The sequence below is a fragment of the Anas acuta genome, chromosome 2 (genome assembly GCF_963932015.1).
Source record: "Anas acuta chromosome 2, bAnaAcu1.1, whole genome shotgun sequence".
NCBI classification, from domain to species: Eukaryota; Metazoa; Chordata; class Aves; order Anseriformes; family Anatidae; genus Anas; species Anas acuta.
The window spans coordinates 123,822,636-123,839,946 of record NC_088980.1 but is presented as its reverse complement, the minus strand read 5'-3'; the positions used below and the strand labels follow the sequence as shown (position 1 = coordinate 123,839,946).

The 17,311-nt window shown below is 40.8% G+C and overlaps 1 protein-coding gene across 1 annotated transcript in view; it reads right to left on the bottom strand.

Moving 5' to 3' along the window:
- The window catches only part of SULF1 (sulfatase 1), a 131,571-nt gene that overhangs the window by 53,449 nt on the left and 60,811 nt on the right, over positions 1-17,311 (bottom strand). The window contains 2 exon segments of the mRNA XM_068672052.1: positions 1,394-1,545; positions 13,309-13,548. Of these exon segments, the coding sequence (XP_068528153.1) occupies positions 1,394-1,545; positions 13,309-13,548 (392 nt within the window).

Below are 17,311 nucleotides of genomic sequence, written 5' to 3'. Positions count from 1 at the left end.
GAAATGGGACTAAGAAAAAAAGATGAAAACTTAAATTAAACCACCTGCTACCTTGGAGCATTCACTGTTGGCCTGGAGGTCTAGAGTGAGCTTCATTGAGAAAGTGCTGAGACAATGTTTGTAATTTCAAGCACTTCCAGGCATGACTAATCATATGTTGTGGATTCAAGGCCCCGAACAGCTGCAAAAGCAGAGCCTGAGGGACACGGCCTGTGTCGCATGTCGGCACTAGGACAAGCCAGCCAGCTGTGACCTCTTTGCTCGCTTGCTCCCTGCCCCCTGCCACTCTCCTGGGGCATGCTTGGAGCAAAGGCGGTAGCCCTGGCTGTTACAGTCCCTGCAAGGGCATGGAAGAGACAGCCAGCGACCTTTTGGGTTGCAAAATGGGTAATGATCATGAGGCATCAGGGTTCTGATAATTTCTGGTTTTGTGGCCTGCTTGAATGAAATGCCTGTATGACTGCTCTCCCAAAGCATCCACTCCCCTCCTATTTCCCTGTTTATTCTAGCTACATACACAGGGTGTGTGAAGAATGTCTAAGTAACCAGCTTTCTTTCTTTCCTTTCCCTTCCTTTTTTTTTTTTTTTTTTTTTTTTTTTTTTTTTTTTTTTTAAACTCTATATAAATATGTAATCAGTATCATGTAATTTCTACGGGTGGGGAAATCAGAAACAGGCATCGTGAGCTTCCAATAAAATCTCATTACATGGGTCAGAAACCACAGCTGCAACATCTGTATCTTCTTCCGTGAGCCTACAGTCTGAGGAAATTCCAAATAGCTTTCTGCAGGCTGGAAAGTCTGCACCCTGCACTCCTAAGCCTTTCCGAGAAACTTCACGGCAGTGGGCAGGTCACCTTGGCATATTTTCCAAACTTTGTCAAGAGCACAAACAAGCCCAGAAGTTTTCCAAAGGCTGTGTTCTTGTGCTTATCTGTCCTCCTAGTCATATCCGGAGTCTGACACCACAGACACACAACTTTTTTAATTTTTTTTTCCACTTTATAATGGGAAACAGCATTAACTAAGGTTTCTTATGTGGGTAATAACTGACAACACTCAGCTAACTTTAAAGTTCAGTGGTGCAAAATGCAGTTATCTTCAAGAAAGGCCTTTATTTACTGTTTGCTTCTGCCAGAGAATCAACACTTTCTAGCAGAGAGAGTAAAGGAGGGAGGAATTGACAGACTGTCCTGAAGAGCCCTTGGAAACTTTCTTCCATCCTGCAGTTAAAATTCTCACACAGAAATTGATCTGAAATGCCCTGGAGAGGAAAATGACATTACAATTTCTTGGTTGTAGTTGGTTAATTAATTAATTATATGGTTAATTAATTATCCAAAAGTTATTTTTATATGGATTAAGGATGTGGTATTTATATGTCTGGAAAATACCTTTGCATAATCAAATCCATGCTTCTCTTTGTTACCATTGCGAGAAATGGTGTAATTATAGAAGCGAGAGTTCTTCACTAATCCAACCCACTCTCTCCACCCGGGAGGGATGTAGCTGCCATTGTATTCATTGAGGTATTTCCCAAAAAAAGCTGTGAAGGTAAAAAAAAGAAAGAAAAAAAAAAAAGAACACACACACACATGAGGCTTTGCAATCCAAGTCTTTTAGTCTGAGTCAAAAGCATGCATGAATGAAGACAAAATGTGTTAGAATGAGTCAGAGTCACTTTATTAGAAATGTTCCTTTTATATCTTAGAGAGTTTTGAAATTAAATTATTTCCAGAATTTTTATAAGAGTTGAAAGCCTTTGTGACTTTATTTTTTTTTCTTAATCTGCCACTTTTGGAATCTAGTGCTGATGTGAGATTTTTTTTTTTTTTCTTCTCTCTTTAGAATACAGATGTTTCTCTTGGTATCCACTTGAAAATGGAATAAAAATTCAGTCCCTAGAGGAAACATCTGAGAAACACCTCTTGTGGCTTTAAACAAGTTCTATGATGTTTGGAGCTTGCCCTCTAACTTTTGAAAGTTTGGTCTTTGCAACCTGGCTGCATTTTCTGCTTTGATAAAAGGTCTGGGAAGTCTGGATCTGTTTCCTGCTGGGCCCCATATGGGTACAGCAAGAGAGAATCCCTGCCCTGCTTTAATGCCAAAGCTTCTCTGAGGCAGACAGACAACGTCTTGGAGGTCAACTATGCCTACCTGGCCTGCAAAACTAAGCATATTTTTCCATTAGCTGCAGGTGACAAGTCATAACCCCCTCAGAACAAAGCTTTCAGAAACTGCCATCATGCCCAGGAGTGTCTGCAGGTGCTCCTGCCAACTCTTCTGGACAGAAGTAAAAAGAAAAACAGCCTCACAATGCTGTAAACTCTCAATTCTTGTTGGGAATGCTTGTGCCAAAGATATGTGAGTGCTGAAAGCTGGCCAACTGGCCTTGGAAGGATCGATCAACTCTGGCACCCTAGCAAATGCAGCTGCATTGCTTCTAGAGCCAAGTGGGTATGGAAGCTCTTAAGGTGTGCAAGCCCTTGGAAGGTGTCACCTGGAGAGAAGAGAATGACAGAGATCTCTCCCTTTGCAAGGACAGAGGTACTGCACGTAATAACCACCCATCAGGCTGTACCCCCTCATGGTGTACATCCCCTGCCCTCACCGCCAGCCTGTTCCCACCAGCCAGACCTGCCCACGGACAGCTTCTGCCCAGCGTCACTCCCTCGGCTGGGTTTTGAGACGCACATCAAACACCCTTACTTGTTTCCTACTAGGAAATGAAGTCACTTTGGAAAACCTCACATTCAACCTAGACACATTCAATCTAACCAAAGAGCACATTTGTGGAAGGGCTTCAGTAATGCAGATCTGATTGATGTGGGCATGGTGAACTCCTTCCTGGGAAAACTGGTGGAAAAATCAAAATGTTCATAATTAGAACTTTTTTTGAGGCAACATAACTATGGTGCAATCAAATCTTTTAGCTGCCAAATGTCACTAACCAGAGGTTATAGTCATATATAATGTTTCTTTCCTATACCACGTGGAATGTGACATATAAACAAGTCCTGCAGACACTAGCCCAGACTTTTTAGCTATTCCTCCCACAGCCACTAAGAAAGCAACCCAGCCACTATCCTTTTTTCTTCTGGGGCCAACTAGAAGTCAAGAAATTTGAGGTGAAGAGGGTAACCGTGGGGAAGGAATACGTGCCCAGCACCAATGCCTCCCAGAATGGAAACGATAACTCTCCTTTAAGGCAGCCCGTGTCAGACTCTCAGGGAGTCAGATGTTCAGGGAATGTGTAAAGGTAAAGGCTGAAATACTGTGGGAAAAGAAGCCATAGAAAGAGCAGAAGGGAAAGGGAAATCAGAGAGACAATAATGAAGAAAAGCATGGGAGAGTGATTTGACCGTGGGAGAGAGAGCATTACTGAGCCAAGCAAAATCAAGGACAGCCTGTGGTTCAGGGGACACTTGAGGTCAGCCCTCCTGAATGCCATCCCAGATCCTCCAGCAGCATGACCCTGGGGAACCTCCACGTGCTGCGTTCATCTTTAAAGGACTCTGTGCCAACCTGCCTCCCACAAAGATCAGAGGCTCTCAAACTGTAAGATGGAAGTTATAGCAATTTAACATGTAGGATGGTTTGATAGCCCCACCTATAATTACCATTGACTAATACTGAGACCTGAACACTGTTATTTGCAGTTGTGCCAAACTTCAATCAGTAGTGATGATAGTTTCCGTGCTATCTGACTCAGGCTGGATTTTGCTTCGTGGAAAATTTTAGCCAAACAGTTCAGCAATTTCCAAGAAAAAGGCTAGGGAAAAATAAATGGGTTTGCCCATTTAAAAAATCTTTGGCAAGCTGTTCTCTAAGAAGCTCTAGTGTCTCTACGTTTTGATTTAGTGCCTTTGTAAATAACAGAGGTGGCTATGAAAATCTGTACTAAAATAGCCAAGTTTTGAAAAACTGTAGCATACAGATGATCAGGAAAGACTTACTACAGCTTCTCAGTTTAATGTCACCACAGGTTGATCCTTTATGGACCTCAGAAAGTCCTCACAGTTTTAGTTTTGACCCTAAACCAAAGAACAGTCAGCTTCTTTCTCTCTTGCTCTTCTTTTTACATTCAGGCATTACCTGAGAGAAAGCCACAAGCATAAAATGCAGAGATGAAAAGTCCTGGAACACAGGGATGGGAAAAGATAAATTGAATTTAGAAAAGGAAAGGGAGGCTTGGAGCTGGTAGGGGGCAATTCATCCTGGAATTTCCTTGCTTTAGGTTACTTAATTTTGCAACTTTAATAATGTTTTGTTAGCTTCCCCTTGGTCCCCTGAACCCCAGATTTCGGGCATGTTATGAGACTTCAGATTGACAGACTGAACCATTCACCTTTGTGTTGGCAATGATTTAGCATTTTATCATAAATATAATCTGAGAAATGTCAAGTTTTAAGCAGCTCCTTGAGAGACAGTTTGCAGAAATAGATGTTTCACCCTGTTGTAGAATAAAGCAGTTCCCATGTCAAACACACAGTAAAGCCCTGAATACTTGTAGAAGCAGCAGTAGCTGTGATAATGGATCACATTTGCCAAATTACGTTAACCAAGGGTGGTTTGCTGGTCAAAAGCTCAGGAGGATGTGAGTAATTATACAAGTGAAGGGAAAAGCGAAGCTTTTACACAAACACAAGAGTTCAATCATTTCACCATAGGGTTTTCTGAGTACCACTGAGTACAGGATAGGGCCAGTGAGTCAGAGCTGGAGCTCCGTGCCAGCAGTTAGTGTCTGGATCTTCAAGCTCTGAATGAAGACAAGTGCTGGAATAAAAGGAAAGCACAGTAGTGTCCATGGGGCCATATAATCAGCAAGTAATCACTACTGGTGTCCTGCATGTTTTTTTGTTAACCGGAAGATTGTAAACAATTAAAGTGGTGTAGAGTATGTCGCAGGACTACCCAGGAGCTGACACTGTGATGTGCAAATGCTCTTGCTGGATCCTCAAATGTTTGGCTTATAAAGTCGACCTGCATCCTTAGCTGTAGCCTGGCACTTGCTGATTTGCCTAATTCTGAGTGCTGACTGGTAATGCTCAGCTTTGGAAGCCACTTGCACTCAGCAGTTTCAAGGTTTTGGAAGCCGTTTTTGCTTGTAATTAATAAAATGGAGATTATGACTCAATGGGTAAAAGCCTCATTAAAAAGTAATGCCATTTCAAGGGACATCTTTTCATTATTGTGTTTAACAGCCCCCACAGGGATAACAGGAAAGATAAATGCCAATTTTTGCACCTTAATGACAGTTTATATCAGTATTCTGGCAGTTTTGCTAACTGTTCCCGGGACACATTGTTATTTTTTAATCACATGTAGAGTAACTCTGTGTATCAAAATAATTACATTCTATGTCAGTATGTTCAATTAAGTCTATGCAAACAACAACACATGGCAGGGTGAACAGTTATACAGACATCTATGTGTCTCAGGAGTGGCTGCAGAATATGCATGTCTGGTAGCTAATACGAAAAGATTCCCTAATACAGGTTTTTGTTTTCCCTTTAGCAATTAGCTAATGAGTCCTGAACTGGACTGAGAGAGCCAGGGGGTTGCAATTGACAGCAAGTAGAATTTGACCCAGGGGATCTCTGGAGTTTAAAGCCAGGATTTTTTACAGCTTAATGTGATGCAAATTCTCGCAATTCCCACCACTTAATTTCCCAGCACTTAATACAAGATTTATGAATAATGTTTACTGCATTACACAACAGAATTAGGCCCCTTACCCCTGTCAGCATTAGTGGATTAGCACACAGGTGAACTGGGCTGTGTCTGCTGGAGACACATCTCTCCACTTCCATGGATCAAAGGACATACATTGTGTTCAACACCCTTGATATTTGCTGAAATTTGTGGGAATGTTTCTGATTTAAAAGCAAACCAAAGCTTTAAGAAGGCATGCTGCTGTAAGGTTTAGTCATGCTGACCCAGACAAGAGCTTTAAGCAGACAGCCCACTTCCTTTAGCAAAGTCAGGAAACCACTCACAAGAGTTGCAAAGCACTGTTTACATGCCATTTCAGAGCTGACGCACAGTGACTCTGTGCTCTGGGGACAGAGCCCAACAAAATTGCAACTTCCAGACTGCTCCACTAAAATCCTTCTTGCTTTCTTCCCGTTATGCAAACAATAGGTTTAAAGCTGGAAAGTTTGATTTTTCCCTTCTGTTGAAAGATTACAGAGCATTAGGGTATCACATCACCAACTGCAGCAAGTCAGACCAGTATTCCAGCCCTCCCTAAGGAATGAAATAAGTGCAGACTCAAAAATGCCATGAGGAAACTGAGGCACCAAGAGGCTAACCCTCAGCTAGACCTAAGTCATGCAGGAAGCCTGTGGCATTGCAGAGAATATTATTCTGATTTCTTAGTTCCCTGTCATGTAACTTAACCACAGCAGAAAGACCCAGGTTTTCTACTCTTTCTCCAGATTCGTGGGTCTTTCCCAGTCGCTGTCAGGTTTACCATTGTAACCAGAAAGAGCATTAAAGCTTTTATAACTCAGCAGTTGCAAAAAGCATTAGCCTATAACTTGATATACCAGTCGTTAGCCTGGGTGATGGCTTTAACAAAGCTTGCATTATGAGCCAAGCTGGTAGCACATTCCAGTACTGATGTTGTCTGACACTTCTCATTATAAGACCCTACTTTCAGTTGCTTATAACCTTCTCATACTTGGACTGAAATTTTCCACACTGGATGTCTGCCTCAGGCTGAATTTTTTGAAACTTCTTAGCCCGAACAGTAGCCACCTTTGAGAACCACAGCGATGGAAAAGGAATTACATGTAACATCTGAAAAAAATTATGCAAGCTTTCATTTGATAGCACTTCCATGCTCTGCAAGGAGAGCATGAACTCTGTCAAAGACATGATAGATTTTCTGTCAAGGAGGCATCTTTTATCATCTTAGTGATAATCTGTCCAAATTTTGCTCGGGTTTGAAAAAAAACACTGCAGTTTGCATCTTCTGGAGATCTGGGCACCTTGGGGCATTCTTTGTCCACCTGTGAGGGGTGTCAGTAGGCGGGAGAAAGTTGATTGAAAAGGAGAGGGCAGGAGGTGAGCAGATAAGGACAAGCATTTTGGGGAAGAGCCCCAGGGGATCCAGTAAAGGAACTGAGAGAGGGAAAAAGAGAGAGAGGAAAAGCAGCGGAGGCTCAGGGGCCCAGGACGGGGAATGTTGACCAAGACACTGGACAATGAATGAAGAAAGGGGAAAGAAGGGGGCTGACAAGGCAAGGAGGGAGGGTGAGGGGGGTGGGGAGAAACTGATTTTCTGAGTGGGCTGGGAAAGGAGATTGCTAATGGCAAGTGGTGGGAACAGGACATGTCTGTCAAGAAGTGACTAGACGCCAGGCGGGGAAGGAGGGTGGGAATGACTTGCTGACAGACAGGCTGGGGGACAAGGCTCAGAGCATGGACCCAGAAGAGGCTTTGCAGGGCCAGAAGACTGGGATGAGAAATCTGAGGAGTGGAGACTGCTTCTCCAAGTTGGATAGGATAAGGGGAGGCAGAAGTGCAAAGGAATGACTCTTTTGGACATTGGGAGGACACAACAATGCCTGAAAAGGACTCCTGAGTCTCACTGCTATCTTCCTTCCAGCAGACATCTGAACCTCCCCACCCCATATACATGTATGTGATAAAACTCCACTCGGCTTAGTTACTGAGTAATAAAAGTCTTGCAGAAGGGATCTGAGACCTCTGTCCTAGTTGATGTGGATACTAGCATTATACCTCTTGATAGAGGTCTATCCTCTTTTTAAATGAAGGAAATTTCATCCTTCCCCCCAAGTGATATGTTCTTATGCAGTTAAATCCTGTCATTTGGCCACATGAACAAGAGATATGAATTAGTTGCACACACAAATGTTCTACCCAGATTTTCTGAAATGAAGCACTTGAATGTGTAACCTTGCTAAAAATTATTTAGTGTATGGTTTTCTGCACAGTATTTGGCAGCACAGAATTCTGTTTCAAGTGTGAGTGGGCAAACATGCTGTGGTTTTTGATGAGGTCCTGGACAAAAACCAAAAAAAGTTTCACTTCAAATGATAACAGAGAATAAGAAAATCCTGCTCATTATTCTATTTGGCCTTTTCTTTCATCCATATTTCACTTTTTTTGTGAACTATTTGTATATATTCATCATGTTTCACTTTTACGTAAACATTTCCTAGCTTGACTGAAAGTGCAATTCTGTTCCGAAAAGTGAGATGTACAAGCGTATTTTTAGTTATTTAAATTATTTACAAGTTAAATTATGTTTGATGCTCCTCACCCTCTTTTATGCCAGTTAAGAAAGAACCTAAAACTTGGGATTTTCTATTTTCACTTTAGAATATTCTGAAAACCACAACTCACTCCCTGCATACTCATTCCCACCCTAATATCATATCCTGAAATCCTCTCTGTTTTGCAGTGGTGCATGAGGCAGGATACAAATTAGGTCACTGAAACGATGCAGATTAAACATAGCGTGTGCTGGCAGTGAATTGTACTGTAAGGCTGTGAACAGGAAACACACAAGCTTTGCCTCCAGAGGAAATTTATTGTCTACCCACACCTTCAGAAGGCATAGTTTTTGCACAAGTTATGAAAGATTAACTTGTCCAAATGTGTCAAAATAGAATGGTGTACAGTTTAAATACTCCTTCCCCAAACTGCTTAGCCTTCAGTGTCTTGTCACCTCAGTAGTTTATTAGCTCTTTGGTCATAACACTAAGAAAGGTACCCGTAATTGACAGTCAACTGACATACATAAAAAGCTGATCAACAGCATTCACTGTTGAAAATATTAACTAGATGTCAAGCAAATGACCATTTATGTTCATCATGACACAGAAGTCTGTGGCTAATGTCAAAATATATCAGATAGCAGCATCCTGATGTCCAGCCACTTCCTGAGTTTTGAGTTTTGCAAACATGAATGTTTAAAATCAGCATTCATGCTGCTCAGCTTTTGGCATTGCTGTCCTTTAAAAGGCTGCAAATACTATCAGGACACTTGCATGCATGAACCCTAAATCTTATTCTGATTGCTTGATCCATCTCAGCAAGGAGTGAAATATTGGGAAATATGTCTTCATAAAGACAATTAAAGAAATATGTAAGCAAATAATGGCCTAATTTGGTGATCTTTGTTCTTTCAGGTGTGATTGCATAAGGGGAGAGCCTGGTCCTGAATTTGGCTTGTTGCTGTGAGGCTGTCAGTGGTCACTGAGCCAGAGCAGACTCCTGCTCTCTCCTGAACAGCTATGCTGCCTGTGAAGGGCTAATAGGAGAGAGGATTAGAAGGTAATCATTTTATAAGGTAACACTAAGCAGAGAGGGCTCTGAACGCATACCTATGTTAAATCAGTGGGAGAATTTATACTTAAATTTCTCTTCAGATATGCAAAGGGGTGAAACTTCAGCTAGTAAAACTGTAAACTTCTCCAGCATACAAAGTATGACGCACTTTATACCGATAAAATGATGGTTACATTGATGTCTCATGGATATCGGCTGTGCTGCTGTCATGGCTCTCTCTTCTAAAATGCTAAGATAATGCTTGGTTATTGCTACATTGAAATGTGGCAAAATCTTGCTTGCCTACTGGAGGATGCCAAGGTTCAGGTAGTGAGCACCTGGAGTTTTCCTCTGTATTTGTGTAAGTGTATGTCAGCGTGATCTGACAATACTGAACACGTCTGAGAGGCAAGGCTATGTGCTGTAGGGCTAGGAAAAAAAGAATAAAAGGTAAAGGAAAAGACTTCAACAGTACTGTGGGAAGTATTGAAAGGACAGCAAATAGCCAGCATTGAAAAGGGCTAAGCAAAACTTCCAACTCCTGCAACTAATAATCTTGTGAATAAAATTTCTGAATCTAAATAGCTGGTGGGATGTTTCCTGACCTTAAAACAACAAGATGAAAGAAAACTTCTGAAGCTGTTCTGACAATTTCCATGAAATTTGAAAGCAATTACAGAGTGACCATCTTTCTTCCCCAGTATAGCTGGAGCCTATGTAATAAAAACTAATCTCATCTCTGAAGCTCTGCAGAGTTGTTTTGTTTTCTCTTTCTATGTATTTTGTGTATCTCCCCCTGCTATTTCCTACTGTTTGTTGGCATTCTAGAAATTCTGGTTTAATATTACCAATTTTGTGGATTTTCAAAGTCAGGAAGCTGTACAACTGACTCATTTCTGCATTAGCATACAGCTTGTGAGTAAGAGAAACCATAAACATTGCAACATCATTAATTGTTTTAGGATTTTTTTTTTTTTAATGATAATTAGAAGCAAAAGCAATTTTGTTTTGGCAGTGTTGTTTCTGAATATTGTCTGCCCTGTTCCCACACAGCACAGTTCCTGGCTATGATTTAGCACTGACATTTCAAAAAAGGGATGTTCCCATGAAACAACATCTCCATTAGGTCACTTAAGAGTAGAACAGGAGTAAAACAGAAAAAGGAAATAAAAAAACATTCTGTTTTTTGTCAGGTTTTCCCAGTGGGCTCTAATTATGACTGCAGTTTATTACAGCACATTTCAGACCTCTTTAAATGGACTGCTGTGCTTGCTTGGAGTCCTCATGGCTTTATCAGGACTCTCCTCATAAGCAGCCTGCCCACACGTGATCAATTGCAGTATCCAGGGTTTAGTTAAGGCTGAGGCAGGTTTAGACAGAGGATGGTTTATAGATGTTGGAAACTATCTGGAGTGAACAAAAGTAAGGACATTATATAAACATTCTGCCACCCCCTTATTTCCACTGGCTTATATAATAATTTGACCCTGTAAAAAAGTGAGAGCTAAATCCTCATCAGTTCAAACAGAGAACCAGATCTGAAGTACAGCACATTGTCTCAACTGGTATATCAAGGTTTTCACTAGTTCCTTATCAGGATGGCCACCAAACCATAAGTGGCCTCGAGTCACTCACTTTCTCTTTCTCTGCCTCAGTTTCCTTTTGAGGAGGGTACTGATTTCCTCTCAAAACACAGAGAGGTAAATGTACAGGGCAAATACCTGTGGAGTCTGCAGGTTCAGCACAGAGTCACGATGAGCCCATGCGTCATGTAGCTGCTCTCTCTCCCCAGCTACCTCTTTTCCACTCTCAATTATTTTCCACTCCTAGGTGTTCTTGAGTCATTACCATTTTACTAAACCTTCTAGCTGTGAAATGTAGATTATTAATTAGTTAGTGGACTTTTGATGACTCTTTAATGAGGCAACACTGTCCTTGAAAAACGTATTACAAGTTCTACTGTTAATTAAGCTTCTGCATCAAAAAATAATTGTGGGGTAATTGGGAGGGGGACTCATCTTACAAGGAGTAAAGGCATAAGTTCTTTAGGGCCTTATTACTATAGGGTCAAGAAATGCACTTTGGTTAGAAACAGTTTCGTACAAGTATTTTTGTTTTGTTTTGTTTTATTTTATTTTATTTTATTTTATTTTATTTTATTTTATTTTATTTTATTTTATTTTATTTTATTTTATTTTATTTTATTTTATTTTATTTTATTTTATTTTATTTTATTTTATTTTATTTCTTCTTCTTTTTTTTTTTTTTCCCTGTCCTGCCCTTCATTAACACTCAACTACCCTGATAGTTTTAGGACTTGAGTTCCCTCTGTCTGCTTTTGGAAATGGATTTTTTCCTTTTTGCTTTTAATCTTTTGTTCCTTTCCACTCAATAGGGCCAGGTTTGCATTTAGTAGACATCTCCATGTGCCTTCATAATACATGGCAGCACAGACATACCCAAAGCAGGGTGTTTACCCCCAGAAGGGCAAAGAAGGTGGGTGACACCAAAGTCTGCCACAGCAGTTCAGTCTACACAGGAGGCATTCAGTTCTTTAAGTTACATTACAAGTCAGTAAGATACTCAATTTTTTTTTAAGAACAGGAAAGGCAGATACCACATGAAATGGCCATCGACCAAGCAGAAAGGGTTTCTGAGACATATATTTTAGGATGAATTCAGCACATTTTCTAACAGTGATAATCAGTTTGCTCTCTCCTCTCTTTTTCCCCTCAAAAGCCTTGGTGCTGACCCTTACTCAGGCTTAGTAGTGCTGTATTTTGGTGGCAACTTTACTGAAATCAGATTAACAGAGACTAAAGAACTGTTCAGTACATGTGTCAGGCCCAGAGAAGATAAGTATTTGTTTCTGCTTTTTAAACATGATGCAGAAGCTCTTCAGAATTACAGATAGAGAGAGACAGAGTAGAAGAAAGAGCGAGTTTGTTTGGTGAAGAAAAGATGGCAAACAGGCAGATAAATGTAAGGCGCCGAGTGTAGCAGCATTTAGAGAACTAGGACAAGCAGACAGCATGGAGACATTTGCCTGCTATGTTTTGAAAGCAATCTGTTCTTGTGCCTAAACCACTGATACAGACAAATTTCTCTGCTGCCAATTACATTGTAAGGAACGCAGTTGGCATCATGATCCGTGCCTCCTTGGTCCTGTAAAGGAGAGTCTTTGTAGTCGGATGACGCTTCTGGACAAATTGCACCCTGTTGACCTCGCACAACTCCTGTACCTCGAGAAGGGGAAGTCAGGCTGGAGCCTAACGTGTCTACAGATTGAATCTTAGGGGATAGGTGATGCATAAATGAATCGGGTTTTACATCAAGCTGAAGCATGGATGAGGGGAATAAGAAGAGCTCTTTGTAGACAGGAAAGGGATCTCCTGACTACGGAAAACCACCAGGAATTTACAAGAAAACTATCAAATCTTATTGGTGCACAGCAGAACAATCCTTCTTAAAAGCATGTTCCTATTCATTTTCAGAAAATGCAAATGAAGTATCACCTCGTGGCAAAGTTTAAATTATAGCGTTCACCTTGTTTCACTCCCATGACAGGCACTTTGCTTCTGTGAGGTCTTTGGCACCAGTCCCTAGTCTGGCCCTGACATCTTCTCCCAGAACTGTTAGCAGCGGTCCACAAGCAGACCCTAACACTGACCATAGTCATGTCTGGAACTGCCAGTTCAGACCCACAATGCCACGAAAATGCACCTCTTTCTCACGAGGTGTAACTGCCCAACAGCTTATTTCCCACCTGGGACATCCAAGCATGAAAATATGCTGCTCCATTACAAGCGAGTTACTTTGCGTGGCTGTTAGCTGTAGATCTGGACCAGCTGGCAGTAATACCCTCCCTCCACATAACACTAAACCCCTGCTCTGTAAACCCAGTTCGGAACAATAGTCACCTCATTTCAGGCAGTGAGTCAAGACCCCCCACTCCATGTCCACCATCTACACTTAAACAGAGAGCTACTGTTGATTTGTCTCTTACCTGTTCTGTACCCAGTGTTATTGAGATACACGGCAAAGGTGCGGGGCTCATGAGTAGCCTGCCAGGAGGGAGAAGAGCAGTTCTCGTTGTTGGTGTAGATGTTGTGGTTGTGCACATACTTCCCAGTCAGCATGGAGGAACGTGATGGGCAGCACATCGGGGTGGTTACAAATGCATTGATAAAAGAGGCCCCTCCGTTCTCCATAATCCGCCTGGTTTTGTTCATCACTTGTAAGGAACCTGCAAAAAAAGGTACTGATTATCATTCTGCTGCAAGAAACAGAACATATTGTATGTTATTTTGCCATTAAAAGTAAAGTATTAGTGGTTAGGTTGCTTTCAGACATCAATCTGGACCACTGCATAGCTTAGGTAATTTTAGGAGAAAAGATAAAATCTGTCTTATATCACCAAACATATTTTTCAGGATTCCAGAAAGATTGAGTTCTTTTTTTCTCAGGCTTCAAAACAAAGATAAAGTGCAGACTAATATAGAAATACAGTGTTAAAGCTTTAGAGCTGTATCAAATTTATAGGTCAACAGTACTTCAAACACTGCTGTAGGAAAACAGTATGTTACACAGACTGCATCATTAGTCAATGTGCCAGAAAGGTATGTAAAATTCTGAGATTACTAATGAATCTGTTACAATTCCTTCTTTTTTTTATCAGATAATCAGAGAGAGAGAGAACGGGGTAGGTGGGAAGGGAGGAAGGGAAGGAAGGAGTAGGTGGCTGGGAAGGGAGAGAAAGAATTCAGTAACAATTTTCCCAAAGGGAAGTTTCTCTGGACTCAGGATCAGCATGTCTGGCTCCAAAACTAAAGCACTGTGATCAAAATCACATTTTGGCAATGAATTTTTATGTAAAAAGTACTAGCAACATTCAGCACCTTTCTCAATAAACTCTTGCATTCTCAGCATACTCCTGCACTGATCCATTTTAAAGAACGAAGGTTGTTGTTTGTGTCATTTAAGACTCCTTTGTGAAAAACAAGGTGAGACAGACAGGACGTGCAGATTTCTGACTGCAGAAAGACTGAGCAGCTCCTGATAAGGTCTGTCAGTACTTGCTGATAGCTGTCAAACTTTGCTGTTTTGGTTATCCAACAGAGCAGAGAGTGAACAGTGACTATGAACCATGGATATGTCAATATGTGTCTAGGAAATGTCTGCGATTTCTAATACTTGCTCAGTTTTTACTGTAAAAAGGTGCTTCTGGAATTCTTTTTTTTTTCCCCTTTGGTTTTATAATTCTTTTTTTTTTTTTTTTTTTTTAATTGACAACAGTCAGCTTAAATTTAAAATTAAAATAATTGATTTCAATGATAAAATAAGAGTATTTCTTGGTGGTTCTGTTTGGATCACTTGGAAAAGTTTTAAAATCATGAAATAAATGTCTGTAAGGCCACAAAACTTCTAAGGACGTTCAGCTTTAGGTGTAAGCAGTAAAATCTTACAAATGATATTATTAGAGAAAGTTAAGCATGCTCTGGTTTTGCTTTTGGGCTAAAGAGTCTGTGTTGAATGTGAAATCTTTTTCATCAGAACTGTTTGGTAAAACAAAAGGAAGAGACAGTTAATTCTTTAGCAATTCCTGGTGCAGCACTCATATGTGTCTTTTAAGGATATATTTAGTACCCTGAGCAGAAGTTATCATCATTTTGGATTCTTCTTCTTTCACAGTCCATCTTTCCTAAATGCATAGAATCTACATTTGTGCTTTCCTGAACTCAGTACAGACAAAAAACATGCTTAGAGACACAGAGAAGTAGGAGAGTAACTGAGCACTAGAGGTCTTTCTTTTGTATGAGTGGGAGTGTTTCAAGGAGTTGTTGAGTAAAAGTCAAATAAGAGATGATCCTTACTCTACATTGTCTTTATTTTGGACCCCAGGCTGGCTTTTCCTTTTTTTTTTTTTTTTTTTTTTTCTGCAGTTTATTACTGAAAGTTCAGCTGCAAAGTGCTTGTAGGTCCTCTCAGATGGGAAGCACACTGTCACAGTACACTAATGCAGAGTAACAGCATCAGAGCCAACGTGCACTTTCATGCCTCTATGCATTATAAATGAATGGCTGTTACAGCCCTTCCTCATTCCTCTGCTTGGTCAGCCCTCTGCTCTTGCAAACCTGCTGTTTATGAGTAAGTTTTTCTTCCAGGTATGCACTTACTGACACTGATAATAGATTTAGCCCCTCTGGAAATTCTGGAATGGACACTTCAAAGCAGGTGAGACTTCCTCATTTGTGAAACAAAACATAAGTAGGAGATAAAACTTGCTGATATAAGTTATAATCCTTTGCTGTCTGTAGCTCTCCTCACAGCTTGTGCTCTTTACCATCTGGCCCACAGTCTTCAGGGCACATGTATTCAGGCGCTGTCTGACAGCAGGACACCAGCGCTCTACATGACCAAGTGAGGAGCACCTAAAGGGAACCAGATAACTGAGGACAGCCACTTTGGACAAAGAAATTAGCAAGTTTTGTCAGAAAGACATTCAGCATCACCTCTCAGTTTGTTCTCTTCATGCATTGAGAAGTACATGCAGTAACCAAACCAAGGTTTCATAAAGAGTCTTAAAGTTGCTGTAGATTTTAAGCCAGGTGTATCACAGGTGGACAGTTCTACAATGGGACAGCCCAAACCATCTTGTCTTAATTTGTTTATGCAAGGCCTCAGTAAGGTGACAGACTCTTGTGGATCTCAGAATACATCACAATTTTTTCAGCTTGCATTTTCCAGTGCTTTGAAATTTCTAGTCAAGATGGAAAGCAAACCAGGTAAATTATGCCTGATATGATGTATCCAGATGATGTTGTGATCCCTTCACCAACTGATGAAGAAGTAATTGTCTTATTTTACTTCTTAGGGATTTTTTCATCCCCTTTTTAAACCTCTTCCCATTTGTCCAACATCTCAAAGGGCTCTGGGTTTAAAATACTGGAACTACCAGTCTTCATTATTTTTGACTCCTTTTTGACATTGCACAAATACCCCAGTGAGGATATGGAGGGGTCATGCTTGAGGGTCAGCTTGAGGGACTGATGTGTGCAAGTACCTGGGACAAAGAAGTGACAGAGAACATAGAGGGCAAGGGAATTTAAAAGTGAGCAAAAAGTTGAAAACACTAGTCCTCATGCCTGAAAGGAGAAGAGACGTGGCCTTAGTGGAAGCTGCAGCTACCACCCTGAAGAGCAGTAATACACTGTCTCCAGAGGTACTGTTCCCATGCAGTTCTGGGAGCTGGTGTTTTGTCCTTAGCAAGATGTGTTTATCAAGGTGTCAGGCAGTTATTTCTCTATCCTTGGGATCTTGGTGAAGGCTAAAAAGTGTGCAAAGGCACAATTTAACTGATTACTTCCCAGCTTCTGGGCCTAAGTTTTTGCTGATTTTCATCAAGAGCCGTGGGCCAGGCTGTTTCATACTGCCTAAGTTACCATCCACCAGCTGATCAGTAATATCCTTCCTCCGTGCCGTGTTCCTCTCAGCATTTATAATAAGAACTGACTGGGATTGTGGAGCAGTTTGGGGCTTTTATCTGATAAGTTGTATGAGACAGCAGCTCTGCTGAACTTCTTTGTATTCAGAATGCAGAACTCAGGGGGATGGTGCAGATCAATACGAAGAGCTGCTTTGAGCACTAACTAAATTCTAGTTCTCTGCTTCTTGCAAATTTTACTTTGGGTAACTCCCCTGTATATCATTTACACTCAGGCAGCTGAATATTTTGGTTCAATTCTTATACATACTCTGGAGACAAATCTTTTCTGATCAAAATCTATAGTGTACCTTATATGCTTTTTTGTTCAAGCATTCATTTAGAACAGCTTTTAGAAATGTTCATGCTGGGAATACAATAGCAAATAATCCACATTGAGAGACTTTCAGTCTTGTGATTTTTGGATAACTCTGCCTAAGCTTTATTCTGTTTGCAGCATAAAGTGTTACTTCCCACTGACCTCTGGGAAACAGGATTTTTTTTTTTTTTTCACAGGAATCACGAA